The 21,994-nt window shown below is 35.2% G+C and overlaps 2 protein-coding genes across 2 annotated transcripts; one reads left to right on the top strand and one right to left on the bottom strand.

The window, feature by feature from the left end:
• Nucleotides 1-5,320: 5,320 nt before the first annotated feature.
• Nucleotides 5,321-13,610, top strand: LOC107778180 (uncharacterized). Its single transcript, XM_016598385.2, has 7 exons — nucleotides 5,321-6,561; nucleotides 8,008-8,124; nucleotides 12,027-12,205; nucleotides 12,302-12,395; nucleotides 12,513-12,590; nucleotides 12,730-12,831; nucleotides 13,253-13,610. Exons 1-7 carry the CDS (start codon nucleotides 6,085-6,087, stop codon nucleotides 13,388-13,390), a joined length of 1,185 nt encoding a protein of 394 aa, XP_016453871.1. The 5' UTR covers nucleotides 5,321-6,084; the 3' UTR covers nucleotides 13,391-13,610.
• A 1,001-nt stretch (nucleotides 13,611-14,611) lies between these two features.
• Nucleotides 14,612-19,065, bottom strand: LOC107778181 (uncharacterized). Its single transcript, XM_016598386.2, has 2 exons — nucleotides 18,554-19,065; nucleotides 14,612-15,150 (listed from the first exon to the last, which is right to left on the bottom strand). Exons 1-2 carry the CDS (start codon nucleotides 18,837-18,839, stop codon nucleotides 14,777-14,779), a joined length of 660 nt encoding a protein of 219 aa, XP_016453872.1. The 5' UTR covers nucleotides 18,840-19,065; the 3' UTR covers nucleotides 14,612-14,776.
• Between the last annotated feature and the right edge of the window lie 2,929 nt (nucleotides 19,066-21,994).

The raw sequence follows: 21,994 nt of genomic DNA, 5'->3' as shown, positions 1-21,994 counted from the left end.
CGGGACCTCAACTAAACATATCAACAAGTCCTAAAATAATCATACGGACACGCTCGAAGCGTCAAATCACATCAAACAATACTAGAATCACGAATCGCGCATCGATTCAAGCCTAAGAAACTTATGAACTTCCGAATTTCAAAACTAATGTCGGTTCATACCAAAACAACTCTGATTGACTTCAAATTTTTGCGCATAAGTCATAAATGACATTACGGACCTATTCTAACTTCCGAAATCGAGATCCGACCCCGATATCAATAAAGTCAACTCCCGGTCAAACTTCTTAAATCTTCAAAACCTTAATTTTCCTAACTTCGCCAATTCAAGCTGAAACGACATACGGACCTCCAAAACCACATCCAGTCGCGCTCCTAAGTCTAAAATCACCATACAGAACTATTGAAACCGTCAAAACTCTATTCTGGAGTCGTCTTTATAAAAGTCAAACCACGGTAAACTCTAACAACATAAACTTCCAACTTAGGGACTATATGTCCCATTTCACTCTGGAACTCACCCGAAACCAAAACCAAGCACCCGAGCAAGTCACGTAACCACAATATAATACAGAAGAGAAAACAAATAAGGGGTTGGGGCTAATACACTCAAAACGACTGGCGGGATAGTTACCCTCCTCCTACAATAAGCTTCTCGGTGGACGGTATACCCCACACCAACCCATCCAAATCCTCCCAGAAGCGCCTTTTAACTTCCTCGTCCAAACCCACCTGAGGCGCGTAAGCACTAACTACGTTCAAAGTATGCCCTCCCATAACTATCTTAATGGCTATCAATGTGTCATTCACCCTCTGAACCTCAACCACTAACTCCCTTAGGTCCCTATCAACCAGAATGCCAACCCTGTTCTTCCCTCTCACCCTCCCCGAATACCACAACTTAAACCTATCATCCTCCCAAGCCATGTTCCCCACCCATCTAGTCTCCTAGACACATGCTATGTTAATCTTTCTGTTATGGAGAATCTTTGCTAACTCTATAGACTTTCCCTTAAAGTCCCTATGTTCCATGACCTCACTCTCAATGTAGAAGGTCCCTTATTCCCATGCCACCCCTACACTCTACCCCTCGCTCCCCCGAGGACATGCACTCACTTTATCATAACTCGTCATAGCTACTATACCAGCAAAGAAGTTACAAAACGAATAGACTACAAAAGTAACCTAAGGGTACGTAAGATGCTAACAAGGGATACAATTAGGCAGAGACAAGAGTACCATATACCGAATGAGAACAAAAAAAAAGTACTTAACCCTTTGCTTTACTCCAAAGAAAAAAAAAAAAGAAGAATTATCCCACACTTTAGAAACTTTTTTGAAATAAAAGTTTCAAACAAACAATTCTGCACATTTCAACAAAGTTCAAAAAAGGAAAATCACTGTCAACCACTTCATAGAACCTGAAGAACATGACGAAGTCGAGCACAATTGATTTTACCCTTGTGATGGGATCATGTGATAGATAAAGTTCCTCTGTCATTAACTTGAGGTATCAGATTTGAGTTCTAAAAATAAAATAAATTATTATTTAAAGAACTTTTTCCTTTAATGGACCTTACGCAACGTAAATTCGAATCAATTGATTTCTAATTTGAATGCCAGATACTGAGGGAGCCAAAAAAAATCCTTAGTGTCGTCCTTATAAAATGTTTATTTTGAAGTTCATAGTTCTAACTTTTAATGATGTATAAAACGGATTTACCAAACAGTATATAAGAAAAATAAAATTTATATGGAACAATTTTTTTCGCTGCTAAAGGGTCAAATTACTCATAGTTTTTTTTTTTCAAAATGAGCAATCAGTGATAAGTGATAGCCCCAATTATTTATTTTAGAAAGATAAGTGACACTAACATATACCCACTCATTTTCATACTAACGATAAGCTCAGAGCAGAAGAATTAAATATATTAGGGCTTTTCATTGCGTACTAACGGCTATTTTTCGGGGACCATGTCAAAACTACTCTAATTGTCCCATTTGGACTTTTTAGAAGTGAGATTACAAAATATCCAAAGTGCACAAATTAAATATAGGAATTAGGATTCTCAAATTTTTATTTTCATTTGTTTCATAGAACGAGTACGTCTTGACAATTAGATTTATTTAAAAAATTTCTCAGCTTATTCAAGTTAAATTAATTAAGTTAATTGTTGTGTTATCGTTATTGTTTTATGTAATAATTTGGACAATTTAGGATATGAGACTCGGACTTGGTACAACCTATCTAAAAAAGGACCCAGTAAGCAAATTAATCGATTTTTTAAAATCTTCTTTACGTTGTATTTGAAACATGACATGACTAATGGGACTTTTAGTAGCTCATTGCCTTTCTTTTGAATGAACTTTTTTCCATTTATATCATTAGTGACCACTTTACGCGCACATCAATTGTTTATTTGAGTCTTTGCTTTTCTCCTAATGTCTTTGACTTTTTGATTTATCGTTTCAAAACCAATAAATGTGTAATTTTTATATATATATAAAACCTAAGGTTATATACTAACTAGGTACCTTTAAAAAATTAGGATTAAAATAAGTAGTTAAAACTACTGAAGAAACTATCACAGTAGACAGTGATCATGCTACTTTTAGATTATTATCTTAAAATTATTTAGCCCCTTATAGAAAAACTCATAGATTTTTACATATCGGTAAAGTCTTCTTCATAGGGAAGACTAACTATGTGCTTTTTCCTATTCCAAAATTGGTTTGGATGGTCACCACATATCGTTTCAAAACCAATAAATGTGTGAATTTTTGATTTATCGTTTCAAAACCAATAAATGTGTAATTTTTATAGGATATAAATAGTATTAACGGAGAATTATAAGCTGATATAACAAGTTTTCTATTTTATTTTCTATATTACCAAATTAAAATACTAGGTCCATTTATATATTATTATAAGTTACTTTAATTCGATGGTGTTAGAAAAATATATTTCGCCAGTATACATAATTAAACTATTTTTTTCATACTCAAAGAAAGAGAGAAGGAATAGATCTCTTTTTAATATGTTACATGTATAGTAACATATAAAAAATTGATAAATTGGCATTGCGTAAATTGTTCTAAAGCAAACAACAAGTTCTTCAATGTTTCCCATTAGTTAATCATCAAAAAATCACATTTGTCATCTGAAATTTAAATAGCAACTCACTGGTAAAGGTCTTACCTTATATTAATGTAACATCTTACTTCAAAACACAATCAAATATATTACTGTAGGACTTTTTCACTTTTACCCGGCGCAAGAAATTATTTATATTTGGTAGTAAAAAAAATGTATAAATTTTTAATATAACATATAAAATATATACAGAGGCAGCTCAACAAGATTGGGGGCCTAAAACCAAACTTCACAGAGAGACCCTAAATTTTTAGATGCAAAATCATTAATTATTATCTTATAATCGATTTGTTCTAATAATTCCTTTTGAATTGATAATATAGCTAATCCATTCAATCTCTCCTGAGACATTGTTGATCTTAGATAAGATTTTATCAATTTAATTTTGAAAAACTTCTTTCGGTTGAGGCAACAGTTACAAGAACTGTTAACATTATTCTATAAGCAATATATGTATTTGGAAAAGAATCAACGTTTTTTATTTGATCGAGTATTTCGATTAGATCATTATCTTCTACTTTTATTATTTCTCTAAATAATTTTAATTCGAAAAATAAATCTAAACCATTAATATTAGAATAAATATTATGTGTTAAAGAAAATTCAAGGTTAAGACAATGCCTTTTCAAATTCTCATCATTTAATGATCTTAATGTTTTACCACTAAATAAGGAACTAAAAATATTTCTATATGTACGCTTTTTTAAAATAATATATAGAATACATCTTTAGAAAAAAGTGGGCCCTTAAAAAGGCTGGGGCCCAAGCCATTGCTTTAGTGGCCTTATATAAACGTGTGTGTGTGTGTATATATATATATATATATATATATATATATATATATATATATATACACACACACACACACACACATACATACTGACAATACAATGTCATTTTCTCAATATATTACCACTAAGGCCTTTTTTGTTTTTATTAAAATTAAGATGTTGTTCTAGTAGTGAGCACCCTCCACTTCCAACCAAGAAGTTGTGAGTTCAAGTCACCCCAAGAGCAAGGTAGGGAGTTCTTGGAGGGAGGGAGCCGAGAGTCTATCGGAAATAGCCTCTCTACCCTAGGATAGGGATAAGGTATGCGTACACACTATCCTCCCCAGAACCACTAGTAAATTATACTGGGTTATTGTTGTTGTATTAAAATTAAGACGCCTAGCATGCAATACCTCGAAAAATCTCTATTTGCAATATTGTCTTTGCATATTGGTCATACTTTCGACTTGTGCCTTGACATTGCACGCGATAGGCCGAAAAATCTCTAGTAGATATTGGCTTAGTGTCATAGTCAAGTCTTTACCTTATCATGACTAATAACCTGTTTGGCCAAGCTTCTCAAGAGACGATAATTATTTCTTTTTTCCCATAAGTTATTTTTTTTTTTAACTTGAGGTGTTTGATCAAATTTTTTTGGGGGGAAAAAGTACTTTTGGAAAGAAACAGAAGCAATTTTAGAGAAGCAGAAAAAGTAGCTTCTTCCCAAAAGCAGAAGCAAAAGTAGTTTTGACTTTTCTTCTTACCAAGAATACCCTTAAAAAAATATAGTATATACCGAAAATAACCGTTAAACCTAATACTTAGGATATTAATATATAAATATTTCTTATTATTTTTAGGATAGCTTTCTAATATATAGTGACTTTAGGGGTGAATATTTTTATATTTGTTGAATGATTTTTAATATATTTAACTTATATTAAAAGAATTAAGTATTTTTATATTTTATTTTCATATTTTACTTAAATAAAGTGAAAAGATTTAATTATTACCTGTAATAATAAAATTTTGAGATTATTTATTTACTTATAATATTAACTATTAAGTAAATTTATTCATGTCCTAACTCGTAATTTGATACTTAAAAATATTTTCTGAAAAGCTTAGCTAAACACAAATTATTGCTCAAAAGTACTTTTGAAAGAAAATATTTCTCAAAATAAACTGATTTCTCCGATTTGGCCAAACAAGTTATAAGTGACGACTCACATTGGTGAAACTCTGAATATATATCTCAATATGATCTATATTAAGTAACTAAAATTCTCTTTCTTTTCTCTTTTTAAGGCTACAAAATCTTTTCTTTTTTGGCTTTTTAATTAATAAACTTAGTTTCCTCACATTTGAAAGAACTTTTTGTCTTTTCTTTTCTTTTTGAATGTAGAGATTAGAGGTTTTTTTTCCCTTGCATTTGAATCCTCCCTCTTCAATCATCCAACTTCCCTTTTTCATCTGCCCATAATTTATCTTCTTTTTCCCCTTGAACTGTTAAGGCATTTTCCCATTTTAGCATTTTTTAATCTTATTGTTTCTATATTCTTTACAGGCTTGTGATATCTGTATGTTAATCAACATTTTATCAGTTTCCTTATGCAATTTAATTATAAAAAAATAGCCTTTCTTTGAATTCTTAGATACCCAATTGTGAAAAGACTCAATTTTTATATTTCTATCTGATTTTATTAGTTTATTTCTGTAATTTGTTGCCCAAGAAATGGCCTTTCTTTAAATTCTTGGATACCCATTTTAAAAAGACTCAATTTTTATTCTTCTATCTGAAAGTTGACCATTTCTTTTGTGTAAAATCCACATTTTATCAGCTTTTTTCTGCAATTTGATGCCCAAAAAAATGATTTTTCTTTGAATTCTTGAATACCCATTTGTAAAAAGAATCAATCTTTGTACTTATTATATCTTATTTTATCAGCTGTTTAGCAATTTGATGCCCAAAAAATGGCTTTTCTTTGAATTTTTGGAACCCCATTTCTAAAAAGACTCAATCTTTGTGCTTATATCTGATTTTATCAGCTCTAAAATCAGCTCTTTTTTCTGCAATTTGATGCCCAAAAATGGCCTTTTTTAAATTCTTGAATACCCAATTGTAAAAAAGACTCAATCTTTTGTGTAAAAATTCACAAAAATGTATGGAACTCATAGCAAGAAAGACATGGAAATTGAATACCAATCACAAGTTCCAATTTTGAGGCCAAGTATACATGCTAGGAGGGCAAAAATAACTGTAAAATTTCAAGATCTATATGGATTTACAGTTGAAGGGAATGTTGATGATGTTAATGTGTTGAATGAGGTTAGGGAAAAAGTTAGGGAACAAGGGAAAGTTTGGTGGGCATTAGAAGCAAGCAAAGGTGCTAATTGGTATTTGCAAACTCATGTTTCATCAACACTTAAAACATCCTTAAAGTTCTCTGCTTTGGTGAATGCAATTACTCTCAAGAAGCTTATTAGGAAAGGTATCCCACCTGTTTTGAGGCCTAAGGTGTGGTTTTCACTATCAGGGGCAGCAAAGAAGAAATCGACCGCCCCGGATAGTTATTATGAGGATATGACCAAAGCTATACAGGATAAGGTCACACCTGCTACCAAGCAGATTGATCATGTGAGTTTCTTGGTCAAATGTTACATTGATACATTGTTGAGATTCAATGGAAAGTTTTGATTTTGTTACTGAGCATGTTTTTTGTTCATTTGATGTCCCTTTTTATGGTTCGGTTAGTTTTTGCACGTTATGTTGAGACTTGGTGTTTTGATAGCATGATGGATATATGCTGTTGATGGCTATTTTTTGTGGTCTTAGATGCTCTAGATGTGAATTTTGTCATTTATTAGAGGCTGAAATTCTAGGATGTTATGAAGTATAATTATAAAAATATTTGGCACGTACAAATTTGTTGTGTGTGGAAGCTTTTGCAGTTTCAAATGTTTCACTTGTATGCCACAGTTTATGACCTAAATTATGATGGATTCTGAAGATGTGAATATGATAATTAGAGTGAGTCCACAAGATGATTATTCAGCCAAAAATCAAACATTCCAATGTGGAAAAAGTTTTGAGAAGGAGAAGTATTTATTACGCTGTGAGATAGCTCATTGTACAGATAAATATTGGATAAGTGATTCGGCATTTCTTGGTGGTATTAGAAAAAGAGAAGGGAATGAGGGGACATGCACTGGCTATTTTAATACTCTTTTAACTTTTTTGAGTAATTAAGCCCGCCTATTATCTACAGAGAAAGAGTAAGGAGAAAGATGTACATCCAAGGATTGACTGCTTATATTTGCCTTAGTTTACACGTGTAACAGACAAATGTTCTTTAATTAGTAAACATGCACAAGTCATTAGGCTATTTTCAAAATTCAAATGTAATAGGCTTGGTCTTGGATACAAATTACCACCCCGATCAAGGATTCAATGTGCATTGATAAGCTGAGATCTCTCATAAGACAAGGCCCTAATAATGAGTATTACAGTGTATGTGCTAGAACTTGCCCCGGCTTGATATTTTCATAGCAGCCTTCACGTTGAGTCATTAGAGATTCGTTAAGTGAAAAATTATTCACACTCGTAAGAGCGGCGCTAGACTTTCTTTTCCTGTTTTGATTTGTTAACTGTTCAGGATTCTGCACAGGTTGGTATATATGCTGCATGATATGTGAAGAGAATGATTCACTCGTTGTGTCCTTTTAAAGTGCCAGTCTTGCAAGTAAAGAGGGTCTTCATATTGATGTTTCCTTATCTGTGGACTAAAGTCCGCATAAACACTTTTAGTTCTGGGAGGTTTATTGTTTTAGAGCTAGGTTCACTCGTTGTGCACATATAAAGCAATTAAAGCTTTATGGTGTCTTCATATTGATATTCTCTTTGCTGTGAACTAATGCTTTAAGTTCTAGGAGGATTTTTTGCTTTGCTAAAAGATAGGATTATTTCGCATAATTTATTGCCAAGATTGAAGGAAATATAGAAAATTTTGAGATACATAATTTTTTATGTTTTGGTATTACCACCTTTATTTTGATTGATTTTCAACATTTTCTTTACTTGCAGGACCTCCCGCGAACCTTTCCTGGTCATCCATGGTTGGACACTCCTGAGGGTCATGCTGCCCTAAGGCGTGTCCTTGTTGCCTATTCTTTCCGTGATTCTGATGTTGGCTACTGCCAGGTAGATCTATTTTTCTTTGTGAGTACATCATAATGTTTACTTCGGCCAAAGATATTATTTTATTAATCCTATCAACTTTATATTTTCTCCGTGTTGCCATACTTTACAGGGGAGGCCATGTAGTCATTTTCTCTCTCTCTCTCTCTCTCACACACACACATCTATATAACTGCCCTTTGTTTTAGATTATTTATCTGTCTATAAGCTAGAATAGGCCTGGCTTATAGGGTTACATATGTTATATGAAGTCAGACCATTTAGATCTCTTTTTCCTTGTTAACACTTTATTTTATTCTAGAATACAATTTTTTATCCTTTTAGCTCTAATTTTCTTTTGAAGAACGTATCCTTTTAGCTCTATTAAGTGTATACTTATATTTGATGTAAAACTTGATAAAGTCAATATATCTTTGTTTCTTTCTAACATGATTAAATTGCCATGCTAAGCGCACTAATCAGTTTATGTAATGAAGTAGTAAGTATAGTATCGTCTTACGAGGATTAACAAATCAACAAATGTGGGGATTACGCTATACTATTGTTTGAGATGTAGAAAAAGCTACAAGGATCGAAAACTAACGGAAAAGAAAACTAACCAAAGAGAATTGGAGGCAAGAGCAAGAAATGCAATTCTTCGGTGGAAATCTATGAGAGACAATGCTAGGGGATTGATTTCAACTGCATCTTTTCAAGCGTTCTTGTTCATTTAATTTTAAATATTAATATCTTGAAATAATAGGATCCCTAATTTAAAAGTTCCTCTCAATAAAGAATGCCTACTTGAGTATTTCTAAGTTGAGGTTTCACTTAAGTTTTAGGCTTGTTCAGTTCAACATGTATTAAACTCATGAATCCTCTATGGTTGAGTCATGGTCACCCTCTCAGTTTAGACTCACACTGACCACAAATCAATATTAATCAAAGCAGACTAACGCTCAAGGAAACTTCTCTGTTCGATCTTCGCTGGGCTAAACTCACAATTGAAACAAGTGATAGTATTAAAATAAAAAAAGTATACTCTTGATGAACATGACTACTTTTAAAAAAAAACTTGAAATCAAAAAAATTGGATCTATCTACCCTTAAGAAAAAAATTCTTCTCCATAATTGAATTAAACAAAACCAAGAGAATACGAGAATTTATCGTTAATATCAAAAGAAAAGAACAAAGGAAACATCAACTTGGTTAGAGAATGTTGGCTTGGTCGTTCTTTCCATCTTTCTTCTTTTCTTAGGGAGCTCCACCTGTTAAAACCTTCTTTGACCAACCTTAAACATGCTTTTACTGAGTTTCAATCGAATAAGGAAATCCTCTTCCTAAAATGCAGAAATCTGAAATCAACTCTGGGCATCGTTGTGTTGGAAACCAGCACAACTGTGCTGGCTTGCTGGGCTATCTGCCTATCCACGTTCAAAATGCTGGCACAGCTGTGGTGAAATTGAGCATGGCTGCGCTGTGTCACTGCCCTTTTTTTGTGCTAAAATCCAGCATAGCTATGCTGGTTCGCTGCCAATTTTGTGCATATTCATATTGTGCTGAATTTGTTTTTTGGAATCTAGACTTCAAGGGCTACAATGCCGTCAAATTTTAAGGTCCAAGTGTTCCTGGATTTATACAGTCTGATATTGAAGCTGAATCATAATATGACTTTTTGATAGCATGTTTTTCATTCCATAAATAGTCAATTCTCCTCGTGCAATCTGCAAATGAAACTATTTCAAGGAAATATTTTTCCTGAACCTGAACATAAGGAAGCAAGAATATTTTATCAATCATGCATGGTTGTATAGGTCTAAACTATTCAATCCTATTTGTGCTTTTTGCAATATCCAGAGAGATTGTTCACTGCAGTTGTTAATAATGAAGGTGATGTTTGCTTTTGTAATTGACTACTTTCATCTTCTGGACGTGAGAGTTCTTGACTGGCCAAATTGGAAGTGAAATAACATCCAAATACTATTGGAAGTCTGACATTGTAGATAGGTCACACAAAATAATTTCTATCCAATGTAAAGTTTGCAATGACCGAAATTGGCATTCCCAAATATCAAAAAACAACAAACCCAGTATAATCCCACGAGTGGGATTTGGGGAGGGTAGTGTGTACGTAGACCTTACCCCTACCTTGAGAGTACAGAGGTTGTTTCCGATCAGTGTTATCAAGGGCGAAAAGCGCAAAAAAGCTCTAGGGTCCGTTGGGGCTTTAAAAAAACTGATACTACTACTGATATGGACTAGGAAAATGCTCGACTACCTACTAAACTTCTACCCTAATTCTCGACCTTCACACTCTCCTATCAAGAGTCATGTCCTCGTAAGCTGAAGCAGCGCCATGCCCTGCCTAACCACCTATCCCCAATACTTCTTTAGCTTACCTCTACTTCTCCTCAGACCCACCAAAATCAACCTCTCGCACCTCCTTACTAGGGCATCTGTGTCTCTCCTCTTCACATGCTAGAACCATCTCATCCTCGTTTCCCGCATCTTATCCTCCATGGGTTCACATCCACCTTATCCTGAATATCTTTATTCCTAATCTTATCTATCCTGGTATGTCCGCCCATTCATCTCAACATCCTCATTTCTGCTATCTTCATCATCTAGACATGGGAGTTCTTGACTAACCAATACTCTGCATAGTCGGTCTAACCACCACTTTGTAGAACTTACCTTTAAGTCTTGGTGGCACATTCTTATCACACAAAACACCGAATGCGAGCCCTCCATTTTGTCCACCTCGCTCCAATACGATGTGTGACATCCCGCCAGTCTCCCCGTTTTCTTGAATTACTGACCGAAGGTACTTGAAACTTCCTCTCTTGGGGATGACTTGTGTATCAAGCCTCAAGTCCATGTCTGCTTCATGAGTCACATCACTGAACTTGCACTCCAAGTATTATGTCTTGGTACTGCTCAACTTGAAACTTTTAGATTCTAGAGTCTATCTTTAGACCCCCAACCTCGCGTTAATACCGCCTCGTGTCTCGTCAATTAGTACAATGCCATCTGTAAATAACATGTACCACGACATCTTCCCTTGAATGTAACGCGTCAGCACGTCCATTGCCAGGTAAGTAAAAATGGGCTAAGAGCTTATCCCTGGTGCAACCCCATCACAACTAGAAGGTGTTCCGAGTCTCTTTCCACTGTCCGCACCCGAGTTTTAGATCCATCATACATGCCATTAATCACCCTAGTGTAAGCTACAGGAACACCTTTAACCTCCAAACATATCCATAGGATCTACCTTAGGACTTTGTCGTATGCTTTCTCTAGGTCAATGAATATCATATGCAAGTCCATCTTCCTCTCCCTATACTGCTCTACCAATCTCCTTACAAGGTGAATGACTTTCGTAGTCGAACGCCCCGGCATGAATCCGAACTGGTTTTCGAAAATAGACACATTCCTCCTCACCCTCTCTTCCACCACCCACTCCCAAACTTTAATACTATGGCTTTGTAACTTGATACCCCTGTAGTTATTGCAATTTTAGATATCACCATTGTTCTTGTACAATGAGATCATTGTACTCCACTTCCATTCTTCGGGCATCTTCTCCGTCATAAAAATGACATTATACAACCTAGTGAGCTACTCCAAGCCTGCCTTGCCCGCATTCTTCCAAAATTTCACCGGGATTTCGTCTGGCTCGCTTACTCTTCCCCTGCTCATCTTACGCATAGCCCCCTCGACCTCAATTTTTATATGCCTACCATACCCAAAATCTCGATGACTCTCAGAGTGCTCCAAATCACCCAGCACAATGTTCTTGTTTCCCTCTTCGTTCAATAGTTTATGGAAGTATGTCTGCTATCTTCGTGGAACTTATATCCAGTAAGTGTTCATTTTGCTTTTCTAACAGTTGATACGTGGTCTAAATGGGTTCACTGTTTTGCAGGGATTAAACTATGTTGCAGCATTATTATTGCTTGTGATGAAAACCGAAGAAGATGCTTTCTGGATGATTGCTGTCCTTTTAGAGAATGTGTTAGTTAGTGACTGTTATACAAAGAACTTATCTGGATGCCATGTTGAACAAAGAGTGTTCAAGGATCTATTAACCAAAAAATGTCCCAGGTACTTTTGTCTTTTCCCAGATGTTCGTCGTTAACATGAATGTAGATTTTTTTTACAAGTTCTGCTGTTTTCTAATACTGATGAGGAAAAATACAGGATAGCCGCTCATTTGGATGCACTGGAGTTTGATGTTTCTCTTGTTTGCACTGAGTGGTTTCTCTGCCTTTTCGCCAAAAGCTTGCCTTCTGAGGTCAACAAATTTAGTCTCTCTTTCTCCTCTCTGTTTGTGCGAGTTGCTATGAAATAAGTCACGCACTGTATGATCTCGTATTGGTTAATGATTCTTGCATCTGCTATTTCATTACAGACAACCTTGCGGGTCTGGGATGTTCTTTTCAATGAAGGTGCAAATCTTCTATTTCATGTAGCATTGGCAATTTTTAAGGTAAATGATTCCTAATATTTTTGTGTTTCACATTTATGATAATGTTTTCGCTGTTATTTTTCTTGCCTCTCGAGTTTTGCATTAGCTTAGAACTGAATTTCAAATGCTAAGATAAGTCCTATAATATGCCAATGACTAGATGAACGAAGAAGAGTTGCTGACTGTGCATCATGTCGGGGATATAATTCATATCATCCAGAAAAGCACTCATCAACTTTTTGATCCCGATGACTTGTTGACGGTAACATATTCTGGCTAGACTCTTGTTTCTATTTATGCTTGAATCAAGTACCTATTTAAAGGATTAAGCTGGGATGCTTTTTCTTGTGGAGTGATTTATTATGCATAAGGATTTAAGTTATATATATTTACCGTAAATAATTTTTGCACCATCAATTCAATTTAACCGGATTTATGTTATCTGTTGTTGTAGGTTAGATTAACTTAATCTGATGGTGTAAAAAAAAAAAAATACATTTTCCGAGCAAAGAACTTAAACTCTATGCATAATGCTAGGGACAACATAATCTTATAATTTTGGAACAAAAGTCTTTTGAATGACCATTTTGTGCCTGAACAATGTCAATCTATTGTAAAAACATTATCTTATATGATTCATTCAACTCCAACAAGAATCATTGTCTTGACATTTTTTTTTTCAGGTTGCTTTTGATCAAATTGGCTTTATGACAACCACTACTATATCAAGACAGAGGAAAAAGCAGGAACCGGCGGTCATGGCAGAGCTTGACCAGAGACTAAGGCGATTAAATTCTATAAATACGGGCGAGGAACAATAGTTTATGAGCGAAACTTAGTAATTGTAGTATATATATATATTTATACAAATGTATCTCTATCAGGGCATGCTGCCCTTTTAGGAAATCAACCTTTTGCTCATAAAGCAATGAGCTAGACAGCAGCTTGGAGAGTCTTGTGGTTTATTTAAGTTGTATGTATGTAGATCTTCAAAGGTGTAAATTTTGAACTGTTGTATTCTAGTTCTTCTTTTTTGCCCCTTACTGTTACCTATTTCTGTTTTGTGTACTTTCAAGAAAGAAATTATGGTACGGTATGCTACTGTAAAAAGAATCTTTTGTTTTTCTTTTGGTTCCTTGAGAGAGATCACAGGTAAGTTCCAAGTGGTCGTGCTTAACACGTATAGGTTCCGAGTGGTTGTGTTGAGCACACGTAGATTTCAAGTGCCGTGCACGAGTAGGTAGTTCCAAGTGGACAAATGGCCGTGCTGAACACGGGTAGGTTCCAAGTGTCGTGCTGAACACGAGAAGGTTACAAGTAGCCGCACGGATAGGTTCCAAGTGTCGTGCTGAACACGAGAAGATTACAAGTAGTCATATTGAAGGTTACAAGTAGTCGTATTGAACACTAGTAAGTTCTTAACACCCAAAAGATATTTACTGATTACTTTCGGCCGATAACATAAAGAAAATTCTTAACACCCAAAATATATTTACAATTAATCTTTCTTAAAAGTGAGTTATACTATCAGACTTCAAAAATTGTACAAGAATTGAAACCTACATAACTTCTTAAATTTACATTTAGGGGTCGTTTGGTTAAGAAATAAGTTATCTCATGATTAATTATTCCGGGATTAGTTATCCTGGGATTAGTTATTCCACCCTCCCATAGGGATAAACAAACACTACAATCTCGGGATTAGTTATACCACCATTTTATCACAACTAAACATGAGATAAATTCATCTTAAATTTAATCCCGAGATTAATTATCCCTTATTCCTCGTACCAAACGAGCCCTTAAAGTGTTGTTATAAATGATATCAAACGGTATAATTTGAACATGTTGCTATCCACATCACTGAAATGGTTCCTTGCAAGGTAAAAGGATCTGACTCTAGGTTTACACCAAACTACATTAGTTTATTATAATTAGTGACCATCATGATCTTAACTACGTCCACTAAAAACTTCCCACAAGAGCAAAATATTGTTGTATAATCACCCCCACGGGAACACAACAAATAGTTTCAAGCACAGTGAAAGACAGAAAACAGGAGTTGTTTAGGATAATCCAGGGTTTGGAGCCAATACAATATATTACTACCATTTTACAAAGACAAGCTACACAACACACTTCTTTAACCAAAATTCTCAAGATAGTAACTACTACAGTTGACGGCCAGAAAACAGATGTATGCTATTCTAGGTGTTCTTTTTGCTATCGGAATGTGATACATTTTGGTCAACTGATTGCAATTGGCTTCGAAGATTCTGGTTTTCTTCCAGCAACCGGTCGTATTCAAGCAGCAATTTTTCAGATTGACCCTTGAGAGAATCTGAATTAGCCTTCTGAGATTTTACCTCCTTTTCTTTTGCCTCGTTTTCGGATTCCAGCTGCCTTACCTTGTTCCTCAAGGAGGAGATTTCATCCTTTAGGTTACTGGCTTCACCATTCTTGCCATTGTCCAATGCGCGATCCTGCTTCTTTGCAGCCTCCATTGTCTTCCTGAGTAAGCGAAGCTCCCTTATGTAATGGTGTAGCCTGTCTACCATCAGTCCAAGGAATAGACAAAATCCTGCAAAAAGTTGAAACCATTTGAACTTTGTTATGCAGAAACTTGCTTCAAACAGATAGGCTTAAACCATGTAATCTGAATTTCGCCAGCCAAATATTCGTATGCATGTAAATCAGATTGCAAAAGGCAGTGTGTTATCACATCATATGTTGAATAACATAACATATTTCACCTCTGGAACCTTTAAGGATTTAAAATAAACCAAGCAACTTCTATCAGTCACCATTAAGAATAGAACTCCCTCCACCTTGTATCTAAGTCTCTCTAATATCATATTTTAACAGTATTAGGTGGCAAAAACAGTGCATGTGCCCCAATTTTTCACTCTTTTTACACTGTAAAACACAAAATTTTCATTGTAATTCAGCCACAATCAAGTCAAACAGCAAAATTTAGGTGTGTGTGTGTGTGTGTGTGTTACATAGTACCACCAGTGTGGAACAAAAGTTTAAACTCTAGCCAGTTGGAACTCTTTGCACCATATACTCTCTTCTGATTTCTACTATCACATGCCATGCTAGTGCAAAAGATAAATTAAAAATCTTTCTGACAGTTTCTGCATCAGACCCTGGGCTGATATAGAAAGCAACTTATAGGTTCATTGGAACCCGATAGCTTTTGCTCAGACCCTATATATAAAAAAGGGCAGCCCTGTGCACTAAGCTCCCGCTATACGCGAGGTCCAGAGAACGGCCGGACCATAAAGGTCTATTGTACGCAGCCTTACCCTATATTTCTGCAAGAGGTTGTTTCCACGGCTTGAACCCGTGACCAAAGCCTTACCACTTTGCTCTGACCCTATATACGTGTTCGAACCTAGTAAATCAGATGCGCTGTGATAGAATCACGAACTTGAGCCCATAAATGTTCAAATACTGGATTGGCCTCTGGTCACACCTTGAGCACCACCAACTTTTTACCCTGTGAAAGAACTTCTCAAGCAAAATCACAACAGTTCTTCAATTGAATGCTCAGCCCTCAGGCATAAATTCTGATCCACCAAACTAGATGTCTTAATGATACTCTTTTTACCCCCTTCCCCCATGAATTGTGTTCATAAGGTCTTCTCCTTAAGGTCCATCTTCTCCAGTCAAACAATCTCTATGTGCTGAGGAGACGCACATTCAAGCAACTTTACCCATTCCTTTGACAAGTTTGACATCGAATGAGGTGTTTATAAGACATTCGAATGAGGTGTTTATAAGACATTCGAATCTAGATATAAGCTTTTCTTTAAGAATGCTCATTCTGACCGGCGCGGATCTAGCATTTTAATAATGGGTGTAAATTATTTCTGCACCACTTACTATTCTTTGGCTGATGCGGACTCAGGGAGGTTGAATCTTCCCCGGGAAGGAGAGGTCGTAGTACAAGAGAGCTAGCAACCAAAAAAGCTAATTTCCTTATTATATATATATTATACCAAAGAAAGCCAATCTAGACCTATGGACACATGGAACGATGCTTGAAGGTAACTTTTACAGACTCAAACTCTGAAGAAAAACAAAAGAATAACAACAATATTAGAGATGCTTCGCATCCCCACCAGATGTAAACGCATCTAAAGCATTTCATAGCCATCAGGAAGAGCAGCCTTGAAATGTTAACGCAACCAGTGCAGTTATATTCACATGTGGTAATCTTTTTGAGCAGCAACTGAACAATGGGAGGAGATGTGAGTGCATCACTCTAGATGTGTTCGTCTGGCCAATCTAGAAACCTTCCTGAATGTGCAAATTTACTTTGTGTGTATGCACCAGGAATCATCGCAAATGCATCCCCTCTTCTTTTGTTGATCACAGCCTAAATCCTAGTTTGCTATTTTAAGCTTAATTTTCGAAGTCCAATGCCTTATATTATTACCCTAATGGGTGTAGGATCATAGCACTGCTATAAATAGATAGATCTCATCTTCATCCAAAAATATACATATATAGATCTCATTGCAATTAGCAAAAAGACTTTGATGAACTAAAGATTGACGCAAGTGTTAGCTTGAAGAACCCTATCGGGAATTGCCCGCTCCCTTCTTTCTCTACTGCTTTGAACCTTACTTGGATTGCTTTGAAGTATGATTCCTTGCACGAGTTTCCCCTCCATCTTTCTTGTAGGCTATATTCGAGTCTATTCTAAGCATGAATCTTCATTAGTTGGATCAGATACTTGCTTCTGTTAATTCGGTATTGAATTCTTACTTGGATTCTCCGTCTTCTTCTCTAAAAGTTCTATTTAATTCTTCTTGGATAGTAATTACTTAATTGATTATAGCAAGGATTCAAGTCCCTAAAATTTTTGGTTTGTATTCTACACATTGGATCATCAATACTACATATCCTTGTATCCTTCGTTTTCATTTTTGTTGCTTGCTTTTACTCCAGTCTACATCAGTGGCAGTGAGCGAAATTCAATAGAAATATATATTTCTTTAAAAATTGCTCAACTATATATACAGTTCAAGTCAAAGCCAGTGTGCTATGACACCTACAAACAACAACAACAATGACCCAGTACATTCTCACAAGTGGGGTCTGGGGAGGGTGAGATGTACGCAGCCTTACCCCAACCCTGGACGGGCAGAGAGGTTGTTTCTGTCTTTCTGATAGACCCTCAGCTAAAGAAAAGATGAAAGAAGCACTGATATCAAGTAATAACAATACAAGATATTTAGAAAACTGAGACTAAGATAGCAAGATACAAGATGAAAGAAGCACCGATAACAAGTAATACAATACTAGATATGTAGTAATAGCCATCTAAGGTTAAAATAATATCATACTAACACTAATACTACTGGAACAAGAAGACATGGGGAAACACTGCTATGACACCTACTGCTTAAAAACTAATCCGTCCTTGAATTCCGAACCCTTTTGTACTGGAACTTGAGAACTACTTAGCAACCAAGGAATTCTACTTAAACATACCGAATATCTAATTAACTACTCTCTGTCCATTTTAGGTGTGACACTTCCATTTTTAGTGTGTCTTCTAAAGGAACTGACACCTCTCTCTCTATATATATATATATACAAAAATAATTCGACTTTAAACTTTTCATTTTATGTTTGATGAGCTATTTATAGCACACGGATTTCTATGACTTACTCTAGAACACATATTTCAAAAGACTTTCTTTCTCAAACACCAAGTCCAATCAAACACCATCACATAAAATGGGACAAAGGGAAGTAAATCATAGCATCACACTCAATACTAACTTGGTCATTTTGCTCCTAAAAATAACCATAAAAAAGAATTCTACACCCCCCCTCCCCCCCCAAACCCAAAAAAAAGGGGGTTGAAAAAAATGCAAAATTAAACACACCCATGAATTAATCATAAAAGGAATTCTAACAAACAACCAAAAACACATTAAAAACCTGCACAAAAATAAGAAACATACCCATAAGAGCAGCTTGGAGAATCTGATGAGCAAGAAGGATTTGATCAGTCGGATTAACAGTATCAGTAGGGCGAGACTGCAATTCCCTAATAGAGTAAACAGTGTAAATCATGATCACAAGAACAGTGGCAGCTACAGATTTAACAATCAACGGTCCACGGCCTCGTTTGACTCGATCAAGGGTCATGATTATTAGTTTCCTCAAAGGGGTTTTGAAGAGAAATAACAAAATTAGTGACATTTCTAAGAATACCACCATGAACAGAAGCTGTACTTGTGCTAGCATTTTGATATTAGTACCAAATTAACAGTTTTTTTTGCGGGGGGAACTGAAATTCTGCAAAGTTTCCTCTTTCTTCTGCTGGGTAAGGAGAGTTGGGCAGAGAAATTTGCTATTTGTGGAAAGTGCTGAAAAAGGGGTTGATATTTGAGAAGAGGGTGGCTTTATTGTGGAAGAGTGTAGAGGTGGATTTGTTTAAAATGATACACTTGTTTTTCTGCTTACGCCACCAAAAACTAGCGTCGGCAAGAGCTTTAAATATATTTTCTGAAGCAGTAATCTGTTCTTTCTTTTTATTTTCGTTTCCCATTGGTTTGTGCTTAGATTAATTCAAATTCGCATTAAAAAGTCTTTTTTAGAGGCATCAAAGAGACACCAATCACAAGGCTCAAATTTAAAATATTTATTAAGGATAGTGGGTTATTTACACCTTATCATAAACTTTGATGTTAAATAGGGGCGGAGGCGGAAGTTTAAATACAAATTCAATCGAATTATAAAAGATGTTTTTGTTTAAAAAAAGTATTAAATATGAATACACTTAATTATTAGCCGGTGAAATCTATCATTTTAAAATTCAGTATCCATATCCATAGACTTGAAATCATGACTGCAACCTATTGGGTTTGGCTCCCTTGTTCTAAAAGAACATGTTTTTGACTTTTTGAAAGATAAAAAAAAATGATATAACTAGTATTGTTACATAACATCTTTTTGAAAATGTTTAGAAAAACTATAATCAAATGGAGTATTTGAATGGTAATAGTACACCAAATATAAGGTGTAATAAAAAATTAGTACTATAACAATAATGCTTTTAGAATTTGCAATAAGGTTACTATGAGAAGATTGTCCTACATACATCACAATTGCCTTCTTTTTTTTCTTTTTATATTTTTTGTAATTACACAATGGAGATGTTGGCCAGAAATGGATAAGAATGGAGGACAATAGAAATCGAATTCACAACTATTGTGTGGGAATTCTCATTGATAAGAACAAATTATACGCCTTGGTAGTTTTTTCACATTATTAAGGTGGTAGTGAATTTGCTATCATTCTCTTCTTATTTATTTAACTATTTATATTTTAAGAAAGCTTTACTCAGTGTAGACTAACCTAATTAAAATATTAAAGGAAGTTTCTCGATTTTATGATGTGGGAATTGAATCTTTTGTTCAATTGGTCAAATATTGAAAAGGTGATAAATGAGGAATACTACCTAATGCAATGCTAGAAGTTGCCAGAAAAAGAAGCACTTGTTTGACTGGTGTGTAATCACGTCTATTTTATTCTTGTGCAGGAAGACCCATTAGTTATATGTATTTGTAAAATAATTTTGGAAAAGAAAAACAATGTAAAACCAGAAATGTAAAAGAAATAGAAATTAATTTGAGCTCACTGAATTCATAGTGTTTCCTTAAGGAACTTAATCAACTCCTAATACTCGAGGTTTTGGATTATTTTTCCCTAGAATAGAACAAATTACACACTCGTGTAGCGATACTTCAAACCTCAGTGTTTCAGCGAACACAAATAGCGGCAGCAATCACACTTACTTTATAGTTATTAGCCATTTTTGACAGTTCAAATCAAATGAAAACCAATAGCTGAATAAATTGAAATAGAGTAAATAAACTAAAATGACGGCGATATCCCAGAACTGGTATCACAAATACACGAGCGTCTAGAGTACTACAAATAATAGTCTGAATAAAAGCATAATTGCCCGAATCGAAATAAACAGCTAAGGTAATGTAGAAGGAGACTTTAGGGATGTGAACGCTGTGCTATTGTACCTCAACTCTCCATCAAGCACTGGATTCGAGCAATCTACTGACCGCCGCTAGGACCAACACCAAAATCTGCACAAGAAGTGCAGAATGTAGTATGAGTATAACCGACCTCAAGTACTCTATAAGTGCCGAGCCTAACCTCGGCGAAGTAGTAACGAGGCTAAGGCGGGTCACTTACAATAATCTGTATGCAGTAACAATAATAATAACATGGAAGGAAACAGGAAATGACGGTAAAGCAATTAATTTATGAAAATGAGCTCAATCCTCGCAATCAGAGAACCCAGAATACCTGATCTCGTAATTTCATATAACAAAGCTGGAACCCAATACAATAACAACAACGAATACAACATACACAATCCGTTGCGGCGCGCAGCCCGATCCCACCGTACACACACAATCCTCCCTTATTTCACCATATATTTATTTATCTATATCAAGAATCACATATAAAATCCGTTGCGGCGCACAACCCGATCCCACTATATCATCATAATTAGTGTCATAATCCTCCCTTATTTCACTATGTCACAATTTATCAATAACAAGTATTGCGTACACAACCGTTGCGGCGTGCAACTCGATCCACAAATAATTTCAATAAATGTAATCAATCCAATAGCTCAATTCACAAGAATCTCTACGATTAAAGAATGTGAAAGCAAAGCAATAAAGGAACCATGCACTAATCAAAGGAATGCTACAAATAATAAAATAACAACAAGACAAGTCAAATGCGTGACAGTTAAGGAGGACAAGTAAGACAATTAAGGTAAGTAGCAATTAATTATGGAGTCATGGAAGGAACGAACATTTCAATACAAGAATAATTAATGACAAGTGACAAATTACGGCATAGAAAGCAATTAAAGCATATAACAGTTAAGACATAAAATAAGATAATTCATAAAATATGAGAAAAGCATGGAAATAATTATTTTGACGGCGTATATACACTCGTCACTTCGTATATACGCCGTGTCACATGTAATTCACATAACATATAGTTCAAGGGTTCCTAATTCCCTCAAATCAAGGTTAGACCCAACACTAACCTTGCTCCACAATCAAATCAAAGCTCAACCGGGCTTTTTCTCTAAAATTCACTTCCAAACCAATCTAATCTAACTAAAATTAATATCATCAAACAATGCTAGGGAAATCAATTACAATAGATAAAACAAAGATCTTTACACTTTTTTCAAAAAGTCAACAAAAGTCAACACCGGACCCGTTTGGTCAAAATTCGAGATTCGAACCAAAACTCAATTACCCATTCACCACCGATCCCGATTATGTGATTAGTTTCTAAATCCAACCTTAATTTGAGGTATAAATCTCAATTTTACAAAAACTCCCAAT

Source organism: Nicotiana tabacum, chromosome 21 (genome assembly GCF_000715075.1).
Source record: "Nicotiana tabacum cultivar K326 chromosome 21, ASM71507v2, whole genome shotgun sequence".
Lineage (NCBI taxonomy): Eukaryota > Viridiplantae > Streptophyta > Magnoliopsida > Solanales > Solanaceae > Nicotiana > Nicotiana tabacum.
Note: the sequence above shows the minus strand (reverse complement) of the source record. Positions and strands in the feature narration are given on the sequence as shown.